General features: G+C 35.6%; 1 protein-coding gene across 1 annotated transcript; it reads right to left on the bottom strand.

The window, feature by feature from the left end:
* Nucleotides 1–224: 224 nt before the first annotated feature.
* LOC138313657 (uncharacterized) lies at nt 225–16441 on the bottom strand. Its single transcript, XM_069254009.1, has 9 exons — nt 16297–16441; nt 15605–15761; nt 14793–14956; nt 3060–3188; nt 2472–2609; nt 1990–2145; nt 1439–1552; nt 760–828; nt 225–393 (listed from the first exon to the last, which is right to left on the bottom strand). Exons 1-9 carry the CDS (start codon nt 16439–16441, stop codon nt 380–382), a joined length of 1086 nt encoding a protein of 361 aa, XP_069110110.1. The 3' UTR covers nt 225–379.
* Nucleotides 16442–26534: the final 10093 nt, after the last annotated feature.

Genomic DNA, 26534 nt, shown 5'->3' with positions numbered 1-26534 from the left:
AAATACTATACACTTCCGTTCATACACTATGACTATTGTAAATTTCATATATACATGAATCATTATACTCGATCCATACATATCATAAATTGTATTATATAAAATGAAATGTTTTTTTCTCTCTCTCGTTCAGTTAATGATGAGATACCCAAACAAAAGCGATAGCTAATTAGATTTTTTGGATTTATATTTTACGTGATATGATGTGTTTATAGATTTTTATAGAACAAATGACTGATAGACGAATTAAATGTGTAGATCGAGAAACGTTTTAAAAAATTTAATACTGACATTAAATAACATACCTCTTATACATGTAGCATACCGCTGCAATGGTCAGAGCCAGGATTAGAACAAAAGCCAATCCTGCAAAAATCGGTCATGTCAAAGGATCTGAAATATAAGGAAATTACACATTTTAGTTAGTAGAATGGCATCCATGTCATACGACCACACATGTGTAATAAACGCTATTATGACGTCACATGTAGTTTTTGATTGTCTCAGTAGACGGAAACGTCACATCCGAGCCGGATTTCTATTGTTTTATATTGAGACGAAACTTAGAGCTTTCTTATATTTCTATAGATAAAAGTTCTGTGATAAATAGAATTTTACACTCGTGACTATGTCATATGTCTCTAAAATGACATATCAAATTGTTGAACTCGTTTGATGAATTTTATATCACATCGCCACTTATGTAAGGTGTAAACATAACGCGGAAACACGGAAGTCAGTCTACCGTGGACTACGTACTGGTCAGATCGGCACCTTTTATCGTCTGGTGTTGATGGCGACAGTTAGTGACCATGCCATCGAGAGTTTCTGGTAAAATAACGGCATTGGAACAGTCAAAGAAAAGAAAGAACAAGTCACGGCTGACAAAGATAAGAAAATTCTCAAAACATATATTGTACATGGATTTGTTGCACCATTGAAATACAATGTATCTTTTATTATTTGTTTCTGCATCATTCATATTGTAGTCATTACATATCCTCATAGTTTTAATCACACATGTACATATGCACAAACTCATAATTTGTTATCAATACAAGAGTATAATAAATGTATATCAGAGCTGAAATTCATGCGTCATGTTATTTGTTGATATATTAACAGAAGATTGCTGTAGGGTACATCTAATGCTTTCCCACTTCTGTCTGGTCTATTTTTGGCTGCATTTGGGGTTTAACATGTATGTGGAGTATAGTTCTAAATCTCTATGATTTTCAATCTGGTAATAATGTCTTTTGTCTTTTTAACGATTTATATTTTTATTAACAAAATTTAAATTGTAAGTCCTATAAGCTTCACATCTGAATGTGTACACAGTTCCCGAATAGTTTATGCTTTAGTAACATTGAGTTTGTAAAGAAAATTGTGTGATTAATTCTATTTTGTAAGCTTTGCAATTGTTAAAATACAGACTTACCGTTGGTTAATACACAAAGAAAACTGAAGATGTTCGAACACCTGGTTTGGTTTCCAATGTGCAACGTTCCATCAGAATTCCTTCCAGTGGGACACACCTCTTCTTCTGTGGTACCTTTTCCAAAATTCATTTCCATCATTTTTTTTTTTCATTATTTTTTTATTCATTTTTTAAAAATAATATACACAAGACAACATTGACAAGAGATACATGAAAGACAAATACAATAAATGTTACATTTGGAAAATTATTCAAAATCAAATATTTAATTGTACTTACAATTATCCTATTAAACATTACATAGTACACACATATTGATTACACACATTAACTATCTATCAAGAGTTATTTCCCTTCCTACAAAATTCATTTTCATCATCATCAATTCCAATTTCAACAAGAAAAATGGACATCGCAATCACAAAACAAATAGACGAGTGACAACCGTTCTTTTCTAATATCAACAGAAACTTATCCTGCACCTTCTATATATTGAAGTGAATTACTTTCTGTTATTTATTACAAATCACGATTTTATGAACTTTGTTTACCTTCGATCCATATTGTTGCATTGGTTTCCACACATGTAGAAAACAGCTGTGTAATTTGGTCTGATGAAGCCAGGTGTCCGCCTTCGTCTTCACAAAAATCACGGGCTGATCCGAATGTTTGAGGCGTCAATACAAAAACGGCAGAGTAGTGGGATTCTAATGTTGAATTAAAACATATAAATCAAACATTTGCTGATACATGTAATTATAATTATTCATACAATATACTTAAAAGAGTACCAACTAAAATCTATTGAACATTGTGTTTAAGTGTCTATTGTATGACTTCAAATGAGTTGAAAGAAGAAGTTTGTCAACAATTTCAGGAATTAGCCTCATTGGTATAAACCTGAACGCTGCATGAAGCCTATTAACGTACGATTACAGTTATCGATTGCAAACTTGTAACCCAAAACAATGAATCATTGTCCATATCAAACAATTTACGTTCTATGTAAATTGTAGAAAACATCTCATCGTACTCTGTTGGCACTTGTTTTCCTTTGAGTACCAGAATTCTCCATCGGTTCCACATTTACAATGTCTGTTTCCGGTTCCTTGGCAGACGAGGTTACTGATACAGTCGTCATCAGAGCGGCACCTTCCGCCTACTGAAGATTCTGAATATTAAAACAGAAAGTTTTTCTAAAGAACTATGGACATGTAAGATCTACAGGGATATCTTGACCCTCGTGAAATGATATTGGCTGTCAACACTCGGCAACCCTCGTGTTGTGCCAGCCAGAATCTTTCTCACGAGTTGAGATATCCACTTGACAGGACCATACAAGATTAGTACGTGTTGATTTTGTACAAATTCATAACATGTATCTTTCTATTATAGTGTTAGTTATGCAGGAGATGAAAGATAAATATTTACTGTAAACATTCGTTTATAGTTTCTAAAATGTTATTTTGAAGAAAGGTATTTTTAGGCATCCGAAGTAGGATGTGTATTTCCACGTGACTGAGTTGCCAGCCTATAGAGTTAACCAGTTGTCCTAGACCATTATAGTTATACAGCTACTTATTTACTAATCGGTCTGTGATAGATACGTAGATATACTTACGATATAGGCATTTCTTCCTCTCCGTACTCCAATAGGATTTCATTTCGTTACCACACTTGCATATTTCTTTTGTACAACTCAAGCCGTCTTCACAGGGTGCCGTCTCACTGCACGTCTCGTTGTAACGACCTAAATACGAACAGCAAATTAAACTCCACATTTGTGCGATATAAATGAAGTGTAAAACTATTTAACCAGAAACCAATATGTTTGATAATAGGAACACCAATTATGTTGAGTCATGTGGCTCCACCCCTCCGAAAAGAGTGTCCTTTGATATTTGAGGATTGAATACCAGTTTTTGTGAAGCAAACTGAGAAATGTTTTATAACACCGGGTCGACCCATCGTTCTGAAGAAACAAAGAGCCTAAAGAGTCTGCAGACTTGGAGAACTGTAATAATACTGATATAGCGCTTGCCGGACATAACACGCCAGATTTTTTTCTAATTTTGGGTGGTACACTTCCACTATTTTCTCCTTATATTGAATTGTCTTTGTCCAACGGAGAAAGATGATGAACCCCCACTCACAGGCTAAAATATTCACTCTCCGTAAATCTCTTTCCTTGTCAAAGGATTGGCGAACTACCACATTACCTGGCCGTAGTAGGTCGAAAACTCTACTAAGCATGCACATAAAAAAAGATATGTCCTGTAGATTGCCCATACATAGAGTTGAATGAATTGCTTGTAGAATTTGAGGTTAACTACATGTAATATCAACATGCGTTTGCGCGACACCCAACACACGTTTAAACTCCGGCTAACTCCTATTGCAGGTGGTAGTCGCCCTTTAAGGGATCAGGTAAATTTGAACACTTGTGAAGGTGAGTGATGATGTTGAGATATTGTCTAGCTGTACTAAAACGATAGATATACATTAGGCCGGGATCTAGGGGGGGTCTACGTGCACCCCCCCCACAACTTAACGAACCAAGGTTTTTCTGAAGCCTTATGACCCACTGATAACGAAATCGAGAGGTAACATTGTATAAACTGGGATGAACTTCCGGTTATGACGTCATCAAGATGGCCGCCATCTCGTATTTCACTAAAGATTGAAAAATAGTCATAACATTGACATTTTTCAACCGAAGAAGACAAATGAGGCATCAAAATGACCACAATAGAACAACAAATACATATCAGGACCATATATTCCAATATATGTAGTTATTTCTACGCAGGAAATGAAAAAATCGGATTTTAAGCTCAAAAATGGTAATTTTTTAGCAAATTTTTCATATTTGGCTTGACGCAGCAAAAATGTTTGTCAACAGCAAACTATTATTTCTAATCAGTTATTTGACCTCTTATCAATCAGTAAAAACAACACCAACAAAAAAAAACAATGTTAACATTGTATAAGCTCGGTTATGACGTCATCAAGATGGCCGCCATCTCGAATTTCACTAACAATTGAAAAATAGTCATAGCATTAACATTTTTCAACCGAAGTAGACAAATGAGGTATCAAAATGATCATGATAGAACATCAAATTCATATCGGGACCATATAATCCAATATATGTAGTGATTTCTACGCAGGAAATGAAAAAAATAGGATTTTAAGCTCAAAAATGATAATTTTTTAGCAAATTTTTCATATTTGGCTTTACGCAGCTATAATTGTTTCCCAACAAGAAACTATTATTCGTAAACAGTTATTTGACCTCTAATCACTCAGTAAAACAATAAAATATATAGAGATACAAAAAAGAATTATTGTTATACCATCATTAAGTTTACAAAACATCACCGGGTGCGTATACTGGGTATATGTTATTTTTCTAACTCCAAACCGCTGACACTACAGTTTCCTGGTGTATTACAAGTTCCTTAAATAAGTTTGACTATTGACGATTTATAAGTAGGAAACATGAATGTAAAGTTGACAGAATATCTAGCCTCGGGTAGGACAAGTCACAGTTTCGTTTATTTCCTATGCATATTATTAGCAAAATGTCAGATAGTTACCACAATGTCACATATTTCTTTCACTGGTTCTCAATTATAACCATTATCATTGTGCATGCTTTCCCACCTCACTGCACTATCCTCTGACGTGACTCGGCATGTCTGGTAGCTGGTACATGCAGTCCAAATCAGAGTAATCGAGATATCAGTATCTAATTCGTCGAAAGCCAGAGCGTCGTCTTCGATGTCGATGAGATGATGTGACACTACATTACCAGTGGTGTTCTAGCCTGTCATCTTTCATGGCCCATCCATGGCCAGAGTTTATATCAGGAACAACAGGTTCAGGGATGTGGGATCTCCTTCAGATTCTAACATATCGTATATGCTGTTTCAGACTTCTCAGGAAATTACACCAGATCCAGATTCTTCGAATGGTGGAATGATTCAAGCACCATTCATCAACCTTGTGGACACTCGTGCGACTATAGATGGCACAGTTGATATCCTCGAGGTCTTTAATGAGGTCATTAATGTTAAATGTTTTTCATTGGTCAGACTTTCCCATGTCCCTTGAAGGTACTGGTTGTGTCGCATCTGGTGTATGCGTGGATACACCATTGAAAACTCTCCAGAAAAAGTTTTCTACAGTGCTCTCCAGACTTGGCAAAGAGAGAGGAACTTCACTGTAGACCTCATTTATGACCTCAAATAATTCACCTGTGTCATCTATGGTCACTGAGGGTTCACAAGAATGAGGAATTGTGCTTCATACGAATTAAGGAGATGCAACTCAACCCTTCGCAGAATGTGGCTCTGGTGTCTTTTCCATCCTACCGGAGAGGTCTGGAACATCATATACGATATGTGAATCACTAGGTTGAAAACAGGATGAGCTCCAACATCCGCGAACCCGATGTTCTTGATGTTACCTCTGGCCATGGACGGTTGAGAAGTTAGAACCACGATGGTAAACCGGTAATGTAATGTCACATCAGCTCATCAGCTCATCGACACTCTGGCGAGAAAGCACGCACAAAGATAATGCTTATCATTAAGAACTATTGAAAGAAATATGTGATACTGCAGTAACCATCTGACATTTCCTTACGTTACACACAGACAAATAAAGTTAACAGTGGATGCGCTATTTCTAAAAGAAACAAATTTCGGAAAGTGTCGTGGTATTAACGGAAACAAATGCTTTCTTCAGTTTTAATTTGATACCCTATTAGTTGGCGTTGTGCAGTAAAAATTCATTTTGAGACGCTACTAGTCTACAAACTTTCGAACACGAAAATGGATTTTGTTAGGAAATTGTCAAGTCCCACTTAGATATTAAGCCACCTTAAAATTCAAATGTGTTAAGATATGGATCGTCAATTGCCAATGTTATCTTCAGGAAGTTCTAAGACATCCGGAAACTGTAGTGTCAGCGGTTTGGAAAAAACAGCAATCATGTACCCTGTATACGCACCCGGTGATGTTTTGTAAACCAAATGATGGTATAACAATCATTCTCTTTTGAATTTCTATATATTTTTGTTGTTGTTGTTTTTACTAATTGATAAGAGGTCAAATAACTGATTACGAATAATAGTTTCTTGTTGGGAAACAATTATAGCTGCGTAAAGCCAAATATGAAAAAAATTTGCTAAAAAATTATCATTTTTGAGCTTAAAATCCTATTTTTTTTTTTTTTATTTCCTGCGTAGAAATCACTACATATATTGGATTATATGGTCCCGATATGAATTTGATGTTCTATTATGATCATTTTGATACCTCATTTGTCTACTTCGGTTGAAAAATGTTAATGCTATGACTATTTTTCAATTGTTAGTGAAATTCGAGATGGCGGCCATCTTGATGACGTCATAACCGGAGCTTATACAATGTTAACATTGTTTTTTTTGTTGGTGTTGTTTTTACTGATTGATAAGAGGTCAAATAACTGATTAGAAATAATAGTTTGCTGTTGACAAACATTTTTGCTGCGTCAAGCCAAATATGAAAAATTTGCTAAAAAATTACCATTTTTGAGCTTAAAATCCGATTTTTTCATTTCCTGCGTAGAAATAGCTACATATATTGGAATATATGGTCCTGATATGTATTTGTTGTTCTATTGTGGTCATTTTGATGCCTCATTTGTCTTCTTCGGTTGAAAAATGTCAATGTTATGACTATTTTTTTCAATCTTTAGTGAAATTCGAGATGGCGGCCATCTTGATGACATCATAACCGGAAGTTCATCCCAGTTTATACAATGTTACCTCTCGATTTCGTTATCAGTGGGTCATAAGGCTTCAGAAAAACCTTGGTTCGTTAAGTTGTGGGGGGGGTGCACGTAGACCCCCCCTAGATCCCGGCCTACATCTGTAAGGTTGTAGACACAGCTGGAACAGGCGTTGGAAGAAACAGTGCACAAATTTTCACATAGCACCTCAGATGTGAAGTATACGTCGCCACCGTAGAATTAGCCCATGCCCTTCTTTTCAGGTCCTCGGCCACTCACTGGAGGGACTCTGCTGTTGAACTACCTGTTATTCACAAATGACATATGATAAGTGAGTTCCTCTGCTGTGAATGGTTGGAGGGACGGTATTAAATCGTACAGGTGTGTTTTTGTTTTTGTGGCTCATGTAACCTCTAAACTCACATATTTCAAAGTGAAATTGTAAAAGGCACAAAACCAGAAGAGAATCCGCAGTAAAATTATGACAGTGTGGCTTCGAAAAGATCATTTAATAACCCATGATGCTGCGGATCTATTGTCTGTGTAGATTGATTTTAATCGAAAACACCAGCGACAAATTGCTAGGTAAATAGCGACTAGCTCCTTCACATTGATGTGTTCTGATTTAAGTGGTGGTAAATCAAGATTCCAATTAGTATAGTAATAGTCTCCACAGAAATAACCTCCATTGTCACACGAATCTGTTTGTAGTGAAGTTACAGGTTTTGTGTCTAGAATTGTGCATGTACATGTACTCGTACCTTTGTAATGGCTAACAAAGGTAGACACCAGAATATATCCTGATAAAACTCTGAGGATAGCAATATTTTGTGGTGACGGTGTTTGATGAATTCTTTCATGTTGATGAAGCGTCTTAAAATGTGCGACCACCACAGATTACTTGAGCCACAGGTTTACGTCCCGTGCAAAAAAAAAATACTAAAAATACTGAAAGGTTTGTTTACTTAGCCCTGTATCCCATTTCCAGAAAATGGGGTAATTAATTTTAAAAATGCTCTGAACACCACAAAAAAATTATCCGATCTGAACATTTTTTAGCTTTCATATAAGACAATTTCTTACTGGTCACTATGGTATATGATATGATGGGATTATGGGCGAATTTTATTTCAAATCGAAAGTTGAATTACGAGGATTCGTGTAAAAATCGTTAATCGGAAAAGTACACGCTACATCCCCAGGTCACGATTCCCTAATGAGCACAGACCGAATAAAATCGCCATCTATTCAACGAGTGCATCCCTGAAGTGCAGATCCTCAATATAAACTCACTTACTTATAAAAATTGCACATAAGTATCCCTTAGCGATTCCCACGCTCCATTTATTGTTATGCAGAACAGATGATCACCGATCTCGGCCATTTTTTGTCTGTCGTCTCCGATTTGTTATAAGCTCTCTGATTGGTCCACTCGCTCCTATGAGTCAATCAGAGAGCTTGTATCAAAGATATCTGATGGCCCATCAAGCGTACTCCCATACAGCATGGAGCTATGCGTTTTAACGGCGCGCACATGGTTGTAAAAATCGTATGTACGGAAAAGGCGCCAGAGGCCCTGCATATATATATCCCATAATTATCACATATGCTGTTAACACCGTAAGTATGCAAAATAATCATAATTCCTAAGATACGGACTTACTATAGATATGAATAAATTGATATGCCACGAACCATTAATCACTTCCGCCGCGACACTACACACCAGGTGTACTAGGGAATGAAACCGGATACGTTGCTACTGACGCTGATCGGCAAGATGGCGGACGACAGTGTTTATCTCAGGTTCAAGGAACGCTGTCACACATGACAGAAAAGCTGATCTGGTTGAGAGGTATTAAATCAAATGAATATGTTTTACTGAATATAATCTCTTAAATGAGGGTAACCCGATCTCGATCACTTAAAGGTATTTTTTCTCAGCTCTACGTAAGATATATCAACATGGCGACTATCGTCTCTTTCTCTGTTTTGTAAGAAAATATCCCGATTTTTTTTATAATTTTTCAAATCTGGTATTTTTCAGAAAAAAGTTAGGTATGTTCAGCATTCCATCCACCAAATACACAAGTATGTATCACAACATTCATTTTTTATTAAGGTAATGCCCCCTGTGTTGTACATGTACATGTACTATATACCCCAGATGGAGGGAAAACTCCCCCGAAACAAAAATTTCTACCCCACCTAGTTTTAGCGGCTAAACAAATCACATTTATAGCGAGTATAAAGAGTTACTACCGTTAGAAAGAGGGATAATTTTCCTTTCAGATACATCCTACACTACTAGTATACAAAGTGACGTCACTAAGACGATAGCAGCCCCGTTTAAACAACATATTACGTATGAACGATTTACGTTTGGCGTAACCCACACACCAGACACAACTGGTAAAAAATACACGCATATGAAGCATAAGAAAGTGGAAACTATGGATTTTCACAGCTTGATTATAGACATTTTATGTCATTTTACCTGAAACGGAGCTGCTCCCGTCTTAGTCCAATAGTGACGTACTTACCATGGATATGTAGTTGCCATTAGATATGTAGTTACCATAGAATATGTAGTTACCATCGGTATGTAGTTACCATAGATATGTAGTTACCATAGATATGTAGTTTCCATCGGTATGTAGTTACCATAGATATGTAGTTACCATCGGTATGTAGTTACCATAGATATGTAGTTACCATCGGTATGTAGTTACCATAGATATGTAGTTACCATAGTTATAGATGTAGTTACCATAGATATGTAGTTACCATCGGTATGTAGTTACCATAGATATGTAGTTACCATAGATATGTAGTTACCATCGGTATGTAGTTACCATAGATATGTAGTTACCATCGGTATGTAGTTACCATAGATATGTAGTTACCATCGGTATGTAGTTACCATAGATACGTAGTTACCATAGATATGTAGTTACCATCGGTATGTAGTTACCATAGATACGTAGTTACCATAGATATGTAGTTACCATCGGTATTTAGTTACCATAGATACGTAGTTACCATAGATATGTAGTTACCATCGGTATGTAGTTACCATAGATATGTTGTTACCATCGGTATGTAGTTACCATAGATATGTAGTTACCACATGTATGTAATTACTATAGATATGTACTTACTATAGATATATATTTACACTTGCTAGGCTTGTTCACTATACGCTAATACAAGCCGATTTTGTTTACCATAATATAACTGCATGGTAACAGTAAACTTTGAACTTGCGTATGAAAATGTTCTATGCAACGTAAAGGGGCTACTTTTTTAAAAAGAAACACATGGCTTTGTTTACATTTTGACGCAAAATTACGTGTATATTGTTGTTTTTCATAGAGTTTTGGGAAAATGTAAACAATATAGACATGTTTTATATTTATATATGATACAAACATTTTTTAAATTAACAATTGTATAAAGAAACGAAAAAAAAAAACCCGACCGGGGCGACGTGCAGTGCTTTCATTTTTGTTACAAAATGATGGGTGTCAAATGTAAACATTACTTTTGTGTCTGTGTTCGTCCTACGATCGAGTCTTTGGGGTGGACGGGCGTGAGACCTTCTGACCGAGGTCAGTTATAAACATATCCTCTTATCTTTGTTCTTTGAGAATTTAATCATGTGTATTATAAAACATGCACCGCTAGTAATCCACGTGTTGGCAGTCCATCGAACACAAGTGATGGCGATGGATCCAAGCGTAGATTATATAATCACATGGCTCCCCAAGGATGTAAAATCGTCAAGTCAGAAGACATCTCAAACACATTGAGCTACCTGAACATCGGTGTTTTGACAACTTCGGAAAACTCCAGTTTGTAAGCGTGCGTCAGCTTCGCTACGCTGCACAATAACGATCACCGAGTTCACACATGTGGCCGAGTACAAATTCTTTATGTTATTATGCTATGTATTAACTTTTAGCAAAATTGAATATATATTTAAAGTTCTTATGTGATAAGATAAAATTATCTCTGAAATTTACATTTATGTCATGTTTATTTTACAGTAAAATATTGACCTTTTTTGTCGTCGCGGATGAATAATTCTACCTTATGTGAAGAGTCATCATTGGCTGTTCAATTGAGTAAGCTCCTCCCACTTTTAACCGACTTTTATTGAATAATTACGTCACATTCAAATGACGATTTGATTGCATAATATATATATAAAAAAAAGTCATGTGAGTGTAAATATAGGGAATGAATTTCACTTTTATGTTAACCATACTTGTATGGAGCAATTCCTCTAAGCATGGTTAAAATAAAAACGAAATCCAATCCCTACGTATGTAGTCACCATAGATACGTTGTTACCATAGATATGTAGTTACCATAGCTACGTTGTTACCATAGATATGTAGTTACCATAGATATGTAGTTACCATCGGTATGTAGTTACCATAGATATGTAGTTACCATCGATACGTAGTTACCATAGATATGTAGTTACCATAGATATGTAGTTACCATAGCTACGTTGTTACCATAGATATGTAGTTACCATCGATATGCAGTTACCATAGATACGTAGTTACCATAGATATGTAGTTACCATATATATGTAGTTACCATAGATATTTAGTTTACCATAGATATGTAGTTACCATCGGTATGTAGTTACCATAGATATGTAGTTACCATCGATACGTAGTTACCATAGATATGTAGTTACCATAGATATGTAGTTACCATAGCTACGTTGTTACCATAGATATGTAGTTACCATAGATATGTAGTTACCATAGATATGTAGTTACCATAGATATGTAGTTACCATAGATATGTAGTTTTACCATAGATATGTAGTTACCATCGATATGTAGTTACCATAGATATGTAGTTACCATCGATATGTAGTTACCATAGATATGTAGTTACCATCGGTATGTAGTTACCATAGATATGTAGTTACCACATGTATGTAATTACTATAGATATGTACTTACTATAGATATATATTTACACTTGCTAGGCTTGTTCACTATACGCGAATACTAGCCGATTTTGTTTACCATAACTGCATGGTAACATTGAACTTTGAACTTGTGTATGAAAATGTTCTATGCAACGTAAAGGGGCTACTTTTTTAAAAGGAAACACATGGCTTTGTTTACATTTTGACGCAACGTTAATTGTATACTGTTGTTTTTCATAGAATTTTGGAAAAATGTAAACAATATATACATGTTTTATATTTATATATTTACAGTTTGCACTGACATGGACTCAATAACCATGCTTTCTAGTATTATCATTATCAGTGCATAATGTTAGCACAACACGCGCGTCGATTCTATTGTTACGTGAATAGTCGATGGCGTAGCAACGTGGGATCATGACCCCACTTTTGGCGGGAACATATGAATGACTCGATTCCAATCAGCTGTTCAATCGAATTCGTTGACGATGACGGGAGAGAAAAAAATATGTGTATTTTAATAAAAAATATGCAACTGCCGCGGGAATTAATAATATTAATTTACTTGAAAAACTGTAAATATAAGGAATAGATGTTTATTTTGTTCGCCGGGGTTACATAATTTACACGTGCTCCATTATCATTATACCCTCATAACCTCAGCAAAATAAGCATCTATTCCTTAAATATGATACAAACATTTTTTAAATTAACAATTGTATAAAGAAACGGGAAAAATATCCCGACCAGGGCGGCGTTCAATGCTTTCATTTTTGTTACAAAATGATGGGTGTCAAATGTAAACATTACCTCTGTGTCTGTGTTCGTCCTATGATCGAGTCTTTGGGGTGGACGGGCGTGAGACCCTCTGATAGGGGTCAGTTATAAACATATCCTCTTGTCTATGTTCTTTGAGAATTTAATCATGTGTATTATAAAACATGAACCGCTAGTAATCCACGTGTTGACAGTTACGCGTCACCACAAATACATTGTATCCATCGAACACAAGTGAAATTGTTCCATCTATCGATGGCGATGGATCTAAGCGTAGATTATATAAAAACATGGCTGCCAAGGATGTAATATCGTCAAGTCAGACTACACCTGTACATCTCAAACACATTGAACTACTTGAACATCGGTGTTTTGAAAACTTCGGAAAACTCCAGTGTGTAAGCGTGCGTCAGCTTCGCCTCGCTGCACAATACCGGTCACCGAGTTCACACATGTGGCCGAGTACAAATTCTTTATGTTATTACGATATATATTAACTTTTAGCAAAATTGAATATATATTTAAAGTTCGGATCTGATTAAATAAAATTATCTCTGAAATTTACTTTGTTTGTCATGTTTATTTTACAATAAAATATTGAACATTTTTGTCGTCGCGGATGATAATTTTACATTATGTGAAGAGTCATCGATCATTCGCTGTTCAATTGAGTAAGCTCCTCCCACTTTTGACCGACTTTTATTGAATAATTACGTCACATTCAACTAACGATTTTATTGCATAAAATATAAATAAAAAAGTCACGTGAGTGTAAATATAGGGATTGGATTTCGTTTTATGTTAACCATGCTTGTATAGAGCAATTTTTCTAAGAATATACATTGGCTCTTAGAGGAATTGCTCCATACAAGCATGGTTAACATAAAAGCGAAATCCAATCCCTATGTAGTTACCATTGATATGTAGTTACCATAGATATGTAGTTACCATAGATATGTAGTTACCATAGATATGTAGTTACCATAGATATGTAGTTACCATAGATATGTAGTTACCATAGATATGTAGTTACCATAGATATGTAGTTACCATAGATATGTAGTTACCATAGATATGTAGTTACCATCGATATGCAGTTACCATAGATATGTAGTTACCATAGATATGTTGTTACCATCGATACGTAGTTACCATAGATATGTAGTTACCTTTGATATGTATTTACCATAGATATGTTGTTACCACATATATGTAGTTACCATAGATATGTAGTTACCATCGATATGTATTTATGTAGGTACCATAGATATGTAGTTACCATAGATATGTAATTACCATCGATATGTAGTTACCATAGATATGTAGTTACCATAGATATGTAGTTACCATCGATATGTAGTTACCATAGATATGTAGTTACCATCGATACGTAGTTACCATAGATATGTAGTTACCATCGATATGTAGTTACCATAGTGTAGTTACCATAGATATGTAATTACCATCGATATGTAGTTACCATAGATATGTAGTTACCATAGATATGTAGTTACCATCGATATGCAGTTACCATAGATATGTAGTTACTATAGATATGTTGTTACCATCGATACGTAGTTACCATAGATATGTAGTTACCTTTGATATGTATTTACCATAGATATGTTGTTACCACATATATGTAGTTACCATAGATATGTAGTTACCATCGATATGTATTTATGTAGGTACCATAGATATGTAATTACCGTCGATACGTAGTTACCAGATATGTAGTTACCATATATATGTAGATACCATCGATACGTAGTAACCATATGTATGTAATTACTATAGATATGTCGTTACCAGTGTACATTTGTAGTATTGTATACTTACCTGGGTTACTACACGTGACGATAACGTCAGAGTCACATGGCATCTCCCAATTGACCGTATGACAGTAAGACAGATGGCCCTCCACACCAGAACAATTAAACTCAATACCATTCCACCTTTCTTTACTGGAATTCTGTATTCCTCCAGCCTTTGACTTTCCTGTTCTGTAAATTATACATGTACACAGTTCAACTTGTCTTTTGTTTTGTTTTCATTTATATAGATAAAAATGTATGTATATTTTTGAGATGAGACATTGAACAGTTCTCTGTCTGTTATACCGGTACTTTATCAGCCCATAAAGGAAACATTGACGTTCCTGTTTGTAACGTCGCTTATGATTGGCTGACATAACGGCGTAACAATAGCAATTATTGATTAATCTATTCAACGCAAAAAAAAAAAACAAATGTACTACACACATATACCAACAATCAAACACAAATGCTTCAATCGGAAATTTCTTAGGGCTGCTGTGATAAAATGGATGGTATCTAGATATAAACTGACATACCGAGGTAAGATTGTTTTCTATCTTTCATTCTTATGAAACTATATTGTGAAGTCACGGTGTCTATTTTCCTATGTCACATCTAATACAGTCTGTTAATAATCATATATTTTCTGAAATTGGGTAGTGTTTTGTGTCCGGCTGAGTTATAGACCTTGACACAGTATTAAATCCGACTTACCTGAGTTAGAGACATTGACACAGTATTAAATCCGACTTACCTGAGTTATAGACCTTGACACAGTATTAACTCCAACTAACTTGAGTTATAGACCTTGACACAGTATTAACTCCGACTTACCTAAATCCGTATTGTTTACACACGACATTTGTGTTTTCTTCTGTCCAGCTATCTCTACAAAGACCTTTCCACTTGAAATCTCCATTTGAATTTTTCCGGAAAACTTCCACCCTTTTTCTACCACTAAGGGTCTGATAGCCATTCAAACGAACTGCACCTGTTGAAAACCGGAAAGTTCTATGTTTATTAAAATCATGACACTTTTAGTTGCAAATCAATTAAGTCACAACATCTTGTAATGCTTTACTTACCTAGATAGACCCCTATGTTACTGGTCAGGACTGAATTGGGACGTCCCAATGCCTCTACGTATCACGGTTATACATCCATATGTAGGTCAATAAATGTAGCTCACAATGACCTTATTTGAATACACATCATTTCACCTGACCTCACTACATCTCTTTTCTGAAGATCACTTAGACGAAATGACAGCAATGGAAGTAACTCCGGTGGATCAGAATGATAATCGCTCGTGAAGTATTTTGCGAGACTAGCACTTCCATGAAATACCAATGTATCATGCAACAATTATCACTAAATTATGGCAAATCAATGTAACTTCAGGTTTCTGATGTAGATGTAAGAAATTGATAAAGTTACACATCTAGCAAGGATAGGTATAATTTAACGTGAACCATATTTTATGTAGCAATCTTTAGAAACCAAACCCACGAACAAAGCATGCTCACCATGACACGTTACTCTAACATTAACTGAACATGCCCCTTCGATTAAACATGAGCCAGTCTTGCAACCATGTAAAGCATTTTCTGTCCCGTTACACTTGTACTGCACTGTGTCTCGGTCCGCGGAATACGATAGCTCTTCTGTCATTTCCCCTCCTCTAGAAAAACGAAGAGGAAAAAAGTACAAAATGACCAGTGTACAAAAATAAAAATAACATGACAAAAATATTTTCCATGGGGAAAGCAAAAACAACAAATTAAACAAACAAAGGGAAAGAGAGAAAGGGCGAAGGATTACAAGTATCCATGTTCAGTTGTTTACCAATTTTTATATATTAGTCTTGTGATAAACTACAATATCAAACATAGAGCAATCTACTGTTAAACTATGTAACATAAACATATTTAAACTACAATCGTTCTACCAATTCTCGTAAAATTTAGATAGTCATGATAGACATTTCCCCAGTAAATATCCACATACCTAAATCCTAATTCTTTGCACGTGATATAAGCATTTTTGTTTTGACCAACACCCCCTTTCCACACACGGGCCACCAGAGATTAAATGCTGCCTGATATAATTCAACGATGCCTGAGCGGTCAGTTCCATTCACAAGTCGAACTGAAAAAGGAGAGAATGACACCTTAGATGAATGATTTTCATTTCTGTAAGAAGTCTACCGCTGAAATGTCAAAGTCCAATGTCTTGATACGGAAGGGCGAAATAGTTGTACACTGTAACCTGGTTCCACTGACTATCTGATATATCAGAATGCCTATTAAGACTGCACAGTGATGTTAAGGTCACCATGCAGTTGTTTCGTCCTTTCTGGACACGTCAGTGATGTTAAGGACACTATACAGCTGTTTCATCCTTCGAGGACTCGTCAGTGTTGTTAGGGACACCATACCACTGTTTTGTCCTTCTAGGACACGTCAGTGATGTTAGGGACACCATACAGCTGTTTTGTCCTTCTAAGACTCGTCAGTGATGTTAGGGACACCGTACAGCTGTTTCGTCCTTTCTGGACACCTCAGTGATGTTAAGGACACCGTACAGCTGTTTTGTCCTTCTAGGACTCGTCAGTGATGTTAGGGATACCATACCAGCTGTTTTGTCCTTCTAGGACTCGTCAGTGATGTTAGGGATACCATACAGCTGTTATGTTCCCATCTTGGATCCGTCAGTGACGTTAGGGATACCATACAGCTGTTATGTCCTTCTTGGATCCGTCAGTGACGTTAGGGATGCGAACAGCTGTTTGGTCCTTCTACAATTTGGGAGTCGTCAGTGATGTTTGGGACTTTCTAGAAGGTTATTAATGTATATTGTTATACCCCTATAAAATATTTTCTATATAAACTCTACGGACAAAAATGGCAATAAATAAACTGTTCCGTCGAGCGGCCCAAAGAACTGTTAAAATCGACTGTTAAAATGTGCTGTGGAACCGGAGTGACGTCACAATGGGATATAACAAAACAGTTATCGACTGGGCTTTCGGGCAACAGATGATTTGTTGGACCCTCACACAAACCGTTGCCCTCGGCCTTCGGCCTCGGGGAACAGTTTGTTTTCGGGTCCAACAAATCATCTGTTACCCTCAACCCCCAGTCAACAACTGTATATTGATGTCCTTGGGAAATGTGAAGTCAAATTCACATGGATCTGAGAATTAGTTACAGTTTACATGTATATCAATATGGACCCATCAGTGCCAATAGACCAGTTTTGGACATTTTAGGGGTCTAGAACAACCATTTAGGACAACTTTCGGTAAAAGATGGCGACGCCCATGGTAACAGCTTCAGCGTAATCAGTTGGCGATAAGAGGTATTTCTTCTTCGATCACATCTATATCTGCTGCACATGGGTTATAGATGATGGTTTCTTGGCTTTTATATGTGAATTTCAACTAAAAATGTGACAAGGTGTATTCTGTTTGATTATATCTATAGTCGCTCTTTTTGTATTGGCGGTGTACGGTCAAACAGTTGGCCTTAGCTCAAAAGGCCCCAGTGAAAACAGTTCCGATTAAGATTACACACTACGGTTCTGTTTCTAGTAAAATTCAAGAAACAAATTACGGCTTTGTTGTTTATTCATTTTTCAACTGTTTGCGCTGTATAGTTCAAAGTATTGCTGTATGAAATTACATGTAGATATCTGTATATGTAAATAAAACATTAGAAAGTATAACGATCAATTAACGGTTATCGTGTATATCATGTTTTCTTTTTTTCATATCATTATCTTTAAATACTAAATCTTAATGTCTAGAATTGTTTTTTTTCTAGACGGTACGGTAGAAATAATTATAAGCATAGATTTATTTATCACATTGTGGCTGATTGGAAGAGATCAAGTGAACAAGTTATCAAACTTTCACACATCTCTCTAAAAAATCTTCCCTTCCAGTTAATATATAGAGAAAGTATGGGTTAAATATTATCAGACGTTTTCATATGTGGATACATTTGTATGAAGGATAGGGATATTGTACCTTAGGATCACAAAATGTTGTAAAACCCGAGGCTTGCCCGAGGGTAAAACACGTGTATCCCTATCCTTCATATCCACGCATGCAAATCCCGTTGTTGGTATCTTTTAAAGTAAATCCAGTCTAGTTTGTGAAAAATATTGTTAAAATTGTACCAAGAACACAGTAATTACATCACGCTTCATTGCATGGGTAGCCATTCAATACAATCTCCGGCGACATGAGTGTAAGTGTATTGCCTTAGACCAACCAGTATTAATGTAGGTATCGGAGAAAAAGTGTATTTGTTTGTTCATTACGTATCCCTATTATGAAACTGATTTCCGATAATATGTTATGTCTTCAAATTTCTTGTAGTAACGCTGCATTTTAGTTCTTCGATTTTTACATATAGATACAATCATTAGCTCTGACAAAGAGTTATTGCAAACTAGGAGAAACTTATAATCCTTAAATGCAATTGGCCTTGTGTGTCATTAACACATAAGATAACTTTTCTAGAACTAATCAAAGAGACGCAAATTAGTTACCACTTTATGTTTAGTTTTGTGTGACTAAAAAGTCAGATAACTAAACAGATCTCTGTGTACAAGTACAATCCTTTGAGCGGGACGCGTGGTAGAACGGACTTGTGTAACACATAAATAAATAAACAAAAACATACAGGAAAGTCTGTCTCAGTACACAGTTACAGTGGGGCAGGGGCAACATACAGGAAAGTCTGTGTTAGTACACAGTTACAGTGGGGCAGGAGTAACATACAGGGAAGTCTGTCTCAGTACACAGTTACAGTGGGGCAGGGGTAACATACAGGAAAGTCTGTGTCAGTACACAGTTACAGTGTGACAGGGGTAACATACAGGGAAGTCTGTCTCACTACACAGTTACAGTGGGGCAGGGGTAACATACAGGAAAGTCTGTCTCAGTACACAGTTACAGTGGGGCAGGGGGGTAACATACAGGGAAGTCTGTCTCAGTACACAGTTACAGTGTGACAGGGGTAACATACAGGAAAGTCTGTCTCAGTACACAGTTACAGTGGGGCAGGGGTAACATACAGGGAAGTCTGTCTCAGTACACAGTTACAGTGTGGCAGGGGTAACATACAGGAAAGTCTGTCTCAGTACACAGTTACACAACATACAGGAAAGTCTGTGTTAGTACACAGTTACAGTGGGGCAGGAGTAACATACAGGAAAGTCTGTGTCAGTACACAGTTACAGTGGGGCAGGGGTAACATACAGGAAAGTCTGTGTCAGTACACAGTTACAGTGTGACAGGGGTAACATACAGGGAAGTCTGTCTCACTACACAGTTACAGTGGGGCAGGGGTAACATACAGGAAAGTCTGTCTCAGTACACAGTTACAGTGGGGCAGGGGTAACATACAGGGAAGTCTGTCTCAGTACACAGTTACAGTGTGACAGGGGTAACATACAGGAAAGTCTGTCTCAGTACACAGTTACAGTGGGGCAGGGGTAACATACAGGGAAGTCTGTCTCAGTACACAGTTACAGTGGGGCAGGGGTAACATACAGGAAAGTCTGTCTCAGTACACAGTTACAGTGGGGCAGGGGTAACATACAGGAAAGTCTGTCTCAGTACACAGTTACAGTGGGGCAGGGGTAACATACAGGAAAGTCTGTCTCAGTACACAGTTACAGTGGGGCAGGAGTAACATACAGGGAAGTCTGTCTCAGTACACAGTTACAGTGGGGCAGGGGTAACATACAGGAAAGTCTGTGTCAGTACACAGTTACAGTGTGACAGGGGTAACATACAGGGAAGTCTGTCTCAGTACACAGTTACAGTGGGGCAGGGGTAACATACAGGAAAGTCTGTCTCAGTACACAGTTACAGTGGGGCAGGGGTAACATACAGGGAAGTCTGTCTCAGTACACAGTTACAGTGGGGCAGGGGTAACATACAGGAAAGTCTGTCTCAGTACACAGTTACAGTGGGGCAGGGGTAACATACAGGAAAGTCTGTCTCAGTACACAGTTACAGTGGGGCAGGGGTAACATACAGGAAAGTCTGTCTCAGTACACAGTTACAGTGTGACAGGGAGGTAACATACAGGAAAGTCTGTCTCAGTACACAGTTACAGTGGGGCAGGGGTAACATACAGGGAAAGTCTGTCTCAGTACACAGTTACAGTGGGGCAGGGGTAACATACAGGAAAGTCTGTGTCAGTACACAGTTACAGTGGGGCAGGGGTAACATGCAGGAAAGTCTGTCTCAGTACACAGTTACAGTGGGGCAGGGGTAACATACAGCAAAGTCTGTCTCAGTACACAGTTACAGTGGGGCAGGGGTAACATACAGGAAAGTCTGTCTCAGTACACAGTTACAGTGGGGCAGGGGTAACATACAGGAAAGTCTGTCTCAGTACACAGTTACAGTGGGGCAGGGGTAACATACAGGAAAGTACTTGTTTTGTGATTAGCCCATTCAACATTAAAGATCGATAAATCTCTCTGTTTATACAATGTGCTTTTGATAAAATTGTTTGATTATTACATAGTGTTTGAAATTATAAAAAAATCATTTTTGTGTGTTAATAAGGAAATCCTTGAATCGGAGCGTACACACTGTTACCCGAGTTGACTGGATTTGGGTGTCAAACAACTCTACAGTCACATACACCGACTGGGCTACGAATCAACCTGATGATGCCGGTGGTGTGGAGGATTGTGTACATATATTAAGTGGTGGCTGGAATGATCTCCATTGCACATCGATCGTGTCACATATTTGTGAAAAGGAAGGTTAGTACAAGTACAAAATCATATCTCTACACAAAGTCTTATGAAGGATAACTTCCATATTCACCAATGTAAGCATCGATATTCATTTCTTATAATACAAAGTATTTTAGAGTTGAATTTCTTACATTGCAAAGTACGAAAGTGTATTCTTATCAATACTCATTTATATACAATGTATATGTACAGAAACAAGTAGATTGAAGTTAATTAAAACCTACATAATGTATATCTCATTTTATCGATTGTATATCACAAACCGATACGATATAATATAGGCATAAATAACAAGATCGTATTTATCAAATACTACGATAAAGAAAGTAAAATGATGATACAGTAGTCACTGACTGTTATTATGTTGTTTTACCTGTATATCATATTTACACCTTGTTATATAACATTCTATATAACTGCTTCACTCTAATCTTACCTGCCAAGATTTACCTACATATCTATTTAAGGATTACCTTTTATATATTGTTATATTATGAAGATATAACACTGTTATCATAAACTGTGAGTTTATCCTTTTGATTTAATTTTATCTTTTTACCTGTAATTTCACTTTTATTGATAGACACTTTCCTGGAAATTATTACGCATCAATATCAACCAATCAAATGAAACCATATAAAACGTTATGGACTGATAACATAATTTTTAAGCCAATGAAAATATTTAATCTTATCGTTATAAAAACATCCATTAACAGTCGTTTGTTTATTTTACCTTTCAAGTTTCAAGTTTCAAGTTTTTTATTTTCCAAATGCAATACAGCATATAGGTTTAACCAATACACAAATACATAATACAATGATCGTTGTTATGTTTCAAGATGGCGGAGGATAATTCCGATATACTTCATACCAAATTAAACAAAATGATTAATACATGAGTATGATATATATACTACTGCTGATTAATGATAATTTTCCTTTTTTCTGTTGCCTGGATCAAATATTTCCCCAACAGATTTAAGCTCTTTACATTTTTAGATGAAAATAACATAATTAATTTATATACACTTGGGTGTTTGTGGTAATAAGTTTTTATAAACTTTTTACGTAACTCAGAATAAGCAGGACATAGTAATACAAAATGCATTTCATCTTCTACATCATTTTTGTCACAAACAGTACAAAGTCTATCGCCTTATTTTACCTTTGTACTTGTATAAATGCTAGCTATAAAATGTAATGAATGTCTGTTGATGTTTGATTGCTGTCATACTATACACAATATCTTATATGACCAAATAAATAACTATGTATGGTTTGTACTCTTTTGGCTCCAAAATCTGTCAAATTTTCAAACCTGTTATTTAGTGATTTCAGTTACCGAGTACATCTTCAAATGCTGCTGCAATTATGATGGAAATCATGCTTAAGATGCGAGAATGTGAAAATGTTGTCAATATGATCTTTTGTCTATCTAGGAACTAATGAGTGCATCCTTGAACAATCTTTATATTTCTTTGTATTCACGGTAAATGTTAAGTTTGTTCAAGATTGTAATCTATTGTTTCATCATGGACAAAAACTACAAAAAGAATAAACAAGAAATGACAAAATTTTCAAATTCGATTATTTTATGCATATTTCAGATATGCTAAGTATGTCAACTTAAGTTGCAAAATTATTTGTGTTATATCCTAGATGTTGTATCATATTAGACCTTTAAGACAACCAGTTTGTATCATCTTAACCAATACACTATATTCATTATCAAAACGAACAATACTTGAAACTAGCTGAGTTTGAATATTCTGTAAGATGTATGTGTGATTATATAGTTTGACTGATTAGATTATAAGTATATAAAGTTAATTTCAGAGTATAGCCTTTGTGGTAAGTGAAAAAGCTTAAGTCATTGTATTTGGTAATGGTGCAAAGATAATGTTTACTTTATTTATGTATTTATTTATTTATTTATTTTATAAAGTTATATTTAATGGACATCGAGTGGATCTCAAAGCGAATTGATGTAACATGGTATTACAGTATATTCATTTCAGATAATACATAAACCATTGCATATGTAAAGTCAAGCTAAAGACACTATTTTTTATTTCAATATAAAATCTAAGTGCTAATCTTCAAAAACGGGTTTAACATTATTATTTTTAGATTTAAACTATTATGAATGAATGCATATCGGCCAATTGCACGGGACTTTCAGATATGGAATTGGTAAGTTATATATTAATGATCACGTGACCTATGTATGTTCTACTGATCAAGTGTCCTTTTACTGTAGTCAGAATTGGCTCATCACATAGCATATTCAAGATCATTTTAAAATTATTATATTTTATTCTTATTCTAAGATGTAAGTTGATGTTTTTTTTGTATTGTTGATATTTAGAAAATCAATAAAAGATTTTTTAAATAAACATACTTTATATTAAATGCGATTAAATAGGTATTTCGTTAGGTTGTTCTGATAATATTGATCCAACCGTTTTATGTCATATTGTGTGCCTTTGACAATTCATCATCCTACATTCGTTCATCATGCTTTCATTCATATTACTTTTAATTGATTTCTTGGTATCATATTTATTATCATTCTGGCAATGGCTTGATTTAACATTAAAATGTATCATCATCATTTATACTCGTTTTCTTTCACATTTAAGTTTTAAAAACTATATATCTTTCGAACCTATTTTACTAGTAAATAGAGCATATTTTAAAGAGAAAAGCCCAATGATAACATTGATCTAGTTATACTTCAGTGTGGTCTCGTGATTGCGTCAATGTGTACAACATTCATTATGTATATTTAGCTTCAATGAAGCCTAAATCCCCATTTTTGCAGGATTTTATCCTGTTATTTCTAAGAAAATCTAAGTGTTATTAGTGCTCAAATAATATATTCTGTATTTTGCATATTACAGAGTTATCTGCCCTTGCGAGTAGGTATTGATTGTGACCTCATGTTTTTGCTAGCGTAACGTCATACTTTTCGGAGAAAACGACGTAAATTGCGCGCCCATAAAATAATGACCTCACAATGGATACCTACCCGCAAGGGAGCTAACTCTGTAATATGCAAAGACGGAATACATACAACCACAAAATGGACGTTATTGTGGGAGGCTGAAGTTGGTTCCGAGTTCCGAGTTCCGAGTTCCGTTTAAGCTAAACGGAACTCGGAACCAGTTCCGAGTTCCGTTTAAGGATTTTGTTTTTTAAACAAAATTTAAAAAAATTCAATTTATGTAATTTGAACATATTACAAATGTTTTCTGTTGTGTTTTTTTCATGGATAATTTGTGATAGAGCTAGTTTAAATACGTTTTCAAATAACATCTATTTCCGTTTAAGTAAAACGGAACTCGGAACCAGTTCCGAGTTCCGTTTAAGGAAATTCTCTATCTTTTTAGATAAAAGTTGTCAATGTGCTTTGGACATATTAGAAATGTTGCCTGTTGGCTTTTTTAATGGATTAATATTGGTAAATCCTCTTTAATTAAGGTTTCGATCAACTCCTATCTCCCAGTTCCGTTTAAGTAAAACGGAACTCGGAACCAGTTCCGAGTTCCGTGTAAGGAAATTTTCTATCTATTTAGATAAAATCATTCTATATACCTAAGACATATGAGAAATGTTGCCAGTTGTCTTTTTTCACAGGATGGGTTACTAGTGGCAAATCCACTTTAATTTAGTTTTTCGATAGACTTTCATTTCCCAGTTCCGTTTAAGTAAAACGGAACTCGGAACCAGTTCCGAGTTCCGTTTAAGGAAATTTTCTATCTATTTAGATAAAATCATTCTATATATACCTAAGACATATCAGAAATGTTGCCAGTTGTCTTTTTTCATGGGTTACTAGTGATGGATCTACTTTAATTAATTTTTTAATCAACTCCTATCCCCAGTTCCGTTTTAGTAAAACGGAACTCGGAACCAGTTCCGAGTTCCGTTTAAGGAAATTTTCTATCTATTTAGATAAAATTATTCTATATATGCCTAAGACATATGAGAAATGTTTGCCAATTGTCTTTTGTCATGGGTAAACTAGTGATGAATCACACTTTAAATTTAGTTTTCGATCAACATCTATTTCCCAGTTTCCGTTTAAGTAAAAACGGAACTCGGAACCAGTTCCGAGTTCCGTTTAAAGGAAATTTTCTATCTATTTAGATAAAATCATTCTATTTATACCTAAAGACATAATTTAGAAAATGTTGCCAGTTTGTCCTTTTTTCATGGGTTACTAGTGGCAAATCCACTTTAATTTAGTTTTCGATAGACTTCCATTTCCCAGTTCCGTTTAAGTAAAACGGAACTCGGAACCAGTTCCGATTTCCGTTTAAGGAAATTTTATTTATCTATTTAGATAAAATCATTCCTATAAAGTGCCTAAGACATATGAGAAAATGTTGCCAGTTGTCCTTTTTTCATGGGTTACTAGTGATGGATCTATCTACTTTAATTCAGTTTTCGATCGACTTTTATTTCCGAGTTCCGTTTAAGGAAATTTTCTATCATTTTAGATAAAGTCATTCAATATGCCTAAGACATATGAATAATGTTGCCTGTTGTCATTTTTCATGGGTTACTAGTGGCTAATCTACTTTAATTTAGTTTTCGATCGACTTCCATTTCCCAGTTCCGTTTAAGTAAAACGGAACTCGGAACCAGTTCTCCTGTTTAAGGAAATTTTCTATCTATTTAGATAAAATCATTCTATATACCTAAGACATATGAGAAATGTTGCCAGTTGTCTTTTTTCATGGGTTACTAGTGGCAAATCCACTTTAATTTAGTTTTCGATAGACTTCCATTTCCCAGTTCCGTTTAAGTAAAACGGAACTCGGAACCAGTTCCGAGTTCCGTTTAAGGAAATTTTCTATCTATTTAGATAAAATCATTCTATATGCCTAAGACATATGAGAAATGTTGCCAGTTGTCTTTTTTCATGGGTTACTAGTGATGGATCTACTTTAATTCAGTTTTTGATC

Source organism: Argopecten irradians, unplaced genomic scaffold (genome assembly GCF_041381155.1).
Source record: "Argopecten irradians isolate NY unplaced genomic scaffold, Ai_NY scaffold_0820, whole genome shotgun sequence".
Lineage (NCBI taxonomy): Eukaryota > Metazoa > Mollusca > Bivalvia > Pectinida > Pectinidae > Argopecten > Argopecten irradians.
Note: the sequence above shows the minus strand (reverse complement) of the source record. Positions and strands in the feature narration are given on the sequence as shown.

What these genes read in the sequence shown, in the direction of transcription:
- LOC138313657 (XM_069254009.1), bottom strand. Translation starts at nt 16,441, where the DNA reads ATGACAGAAGAGCTATCGTATTCCGCGGACCGAGACACAGTGCAGTAC. An exon ending in TGTTAGAGTAACGTGTCATG is followed by an intron (nt 15,762 to 16,296) that starts GTGAGCATGCTT and finishes GGTTTTCAACAG; the next exon opens with GTGCAGTTCGTTTGAATGGC. An exon ending in CGTCACGTGTAGTAACCCAG is followed by an intron (nt 3,189 to 14,792) that starts GTAAGTATACAA and finishes GTTCGTATTTAG; the next exon opens with GTCGTTACAACGAGACGTGC.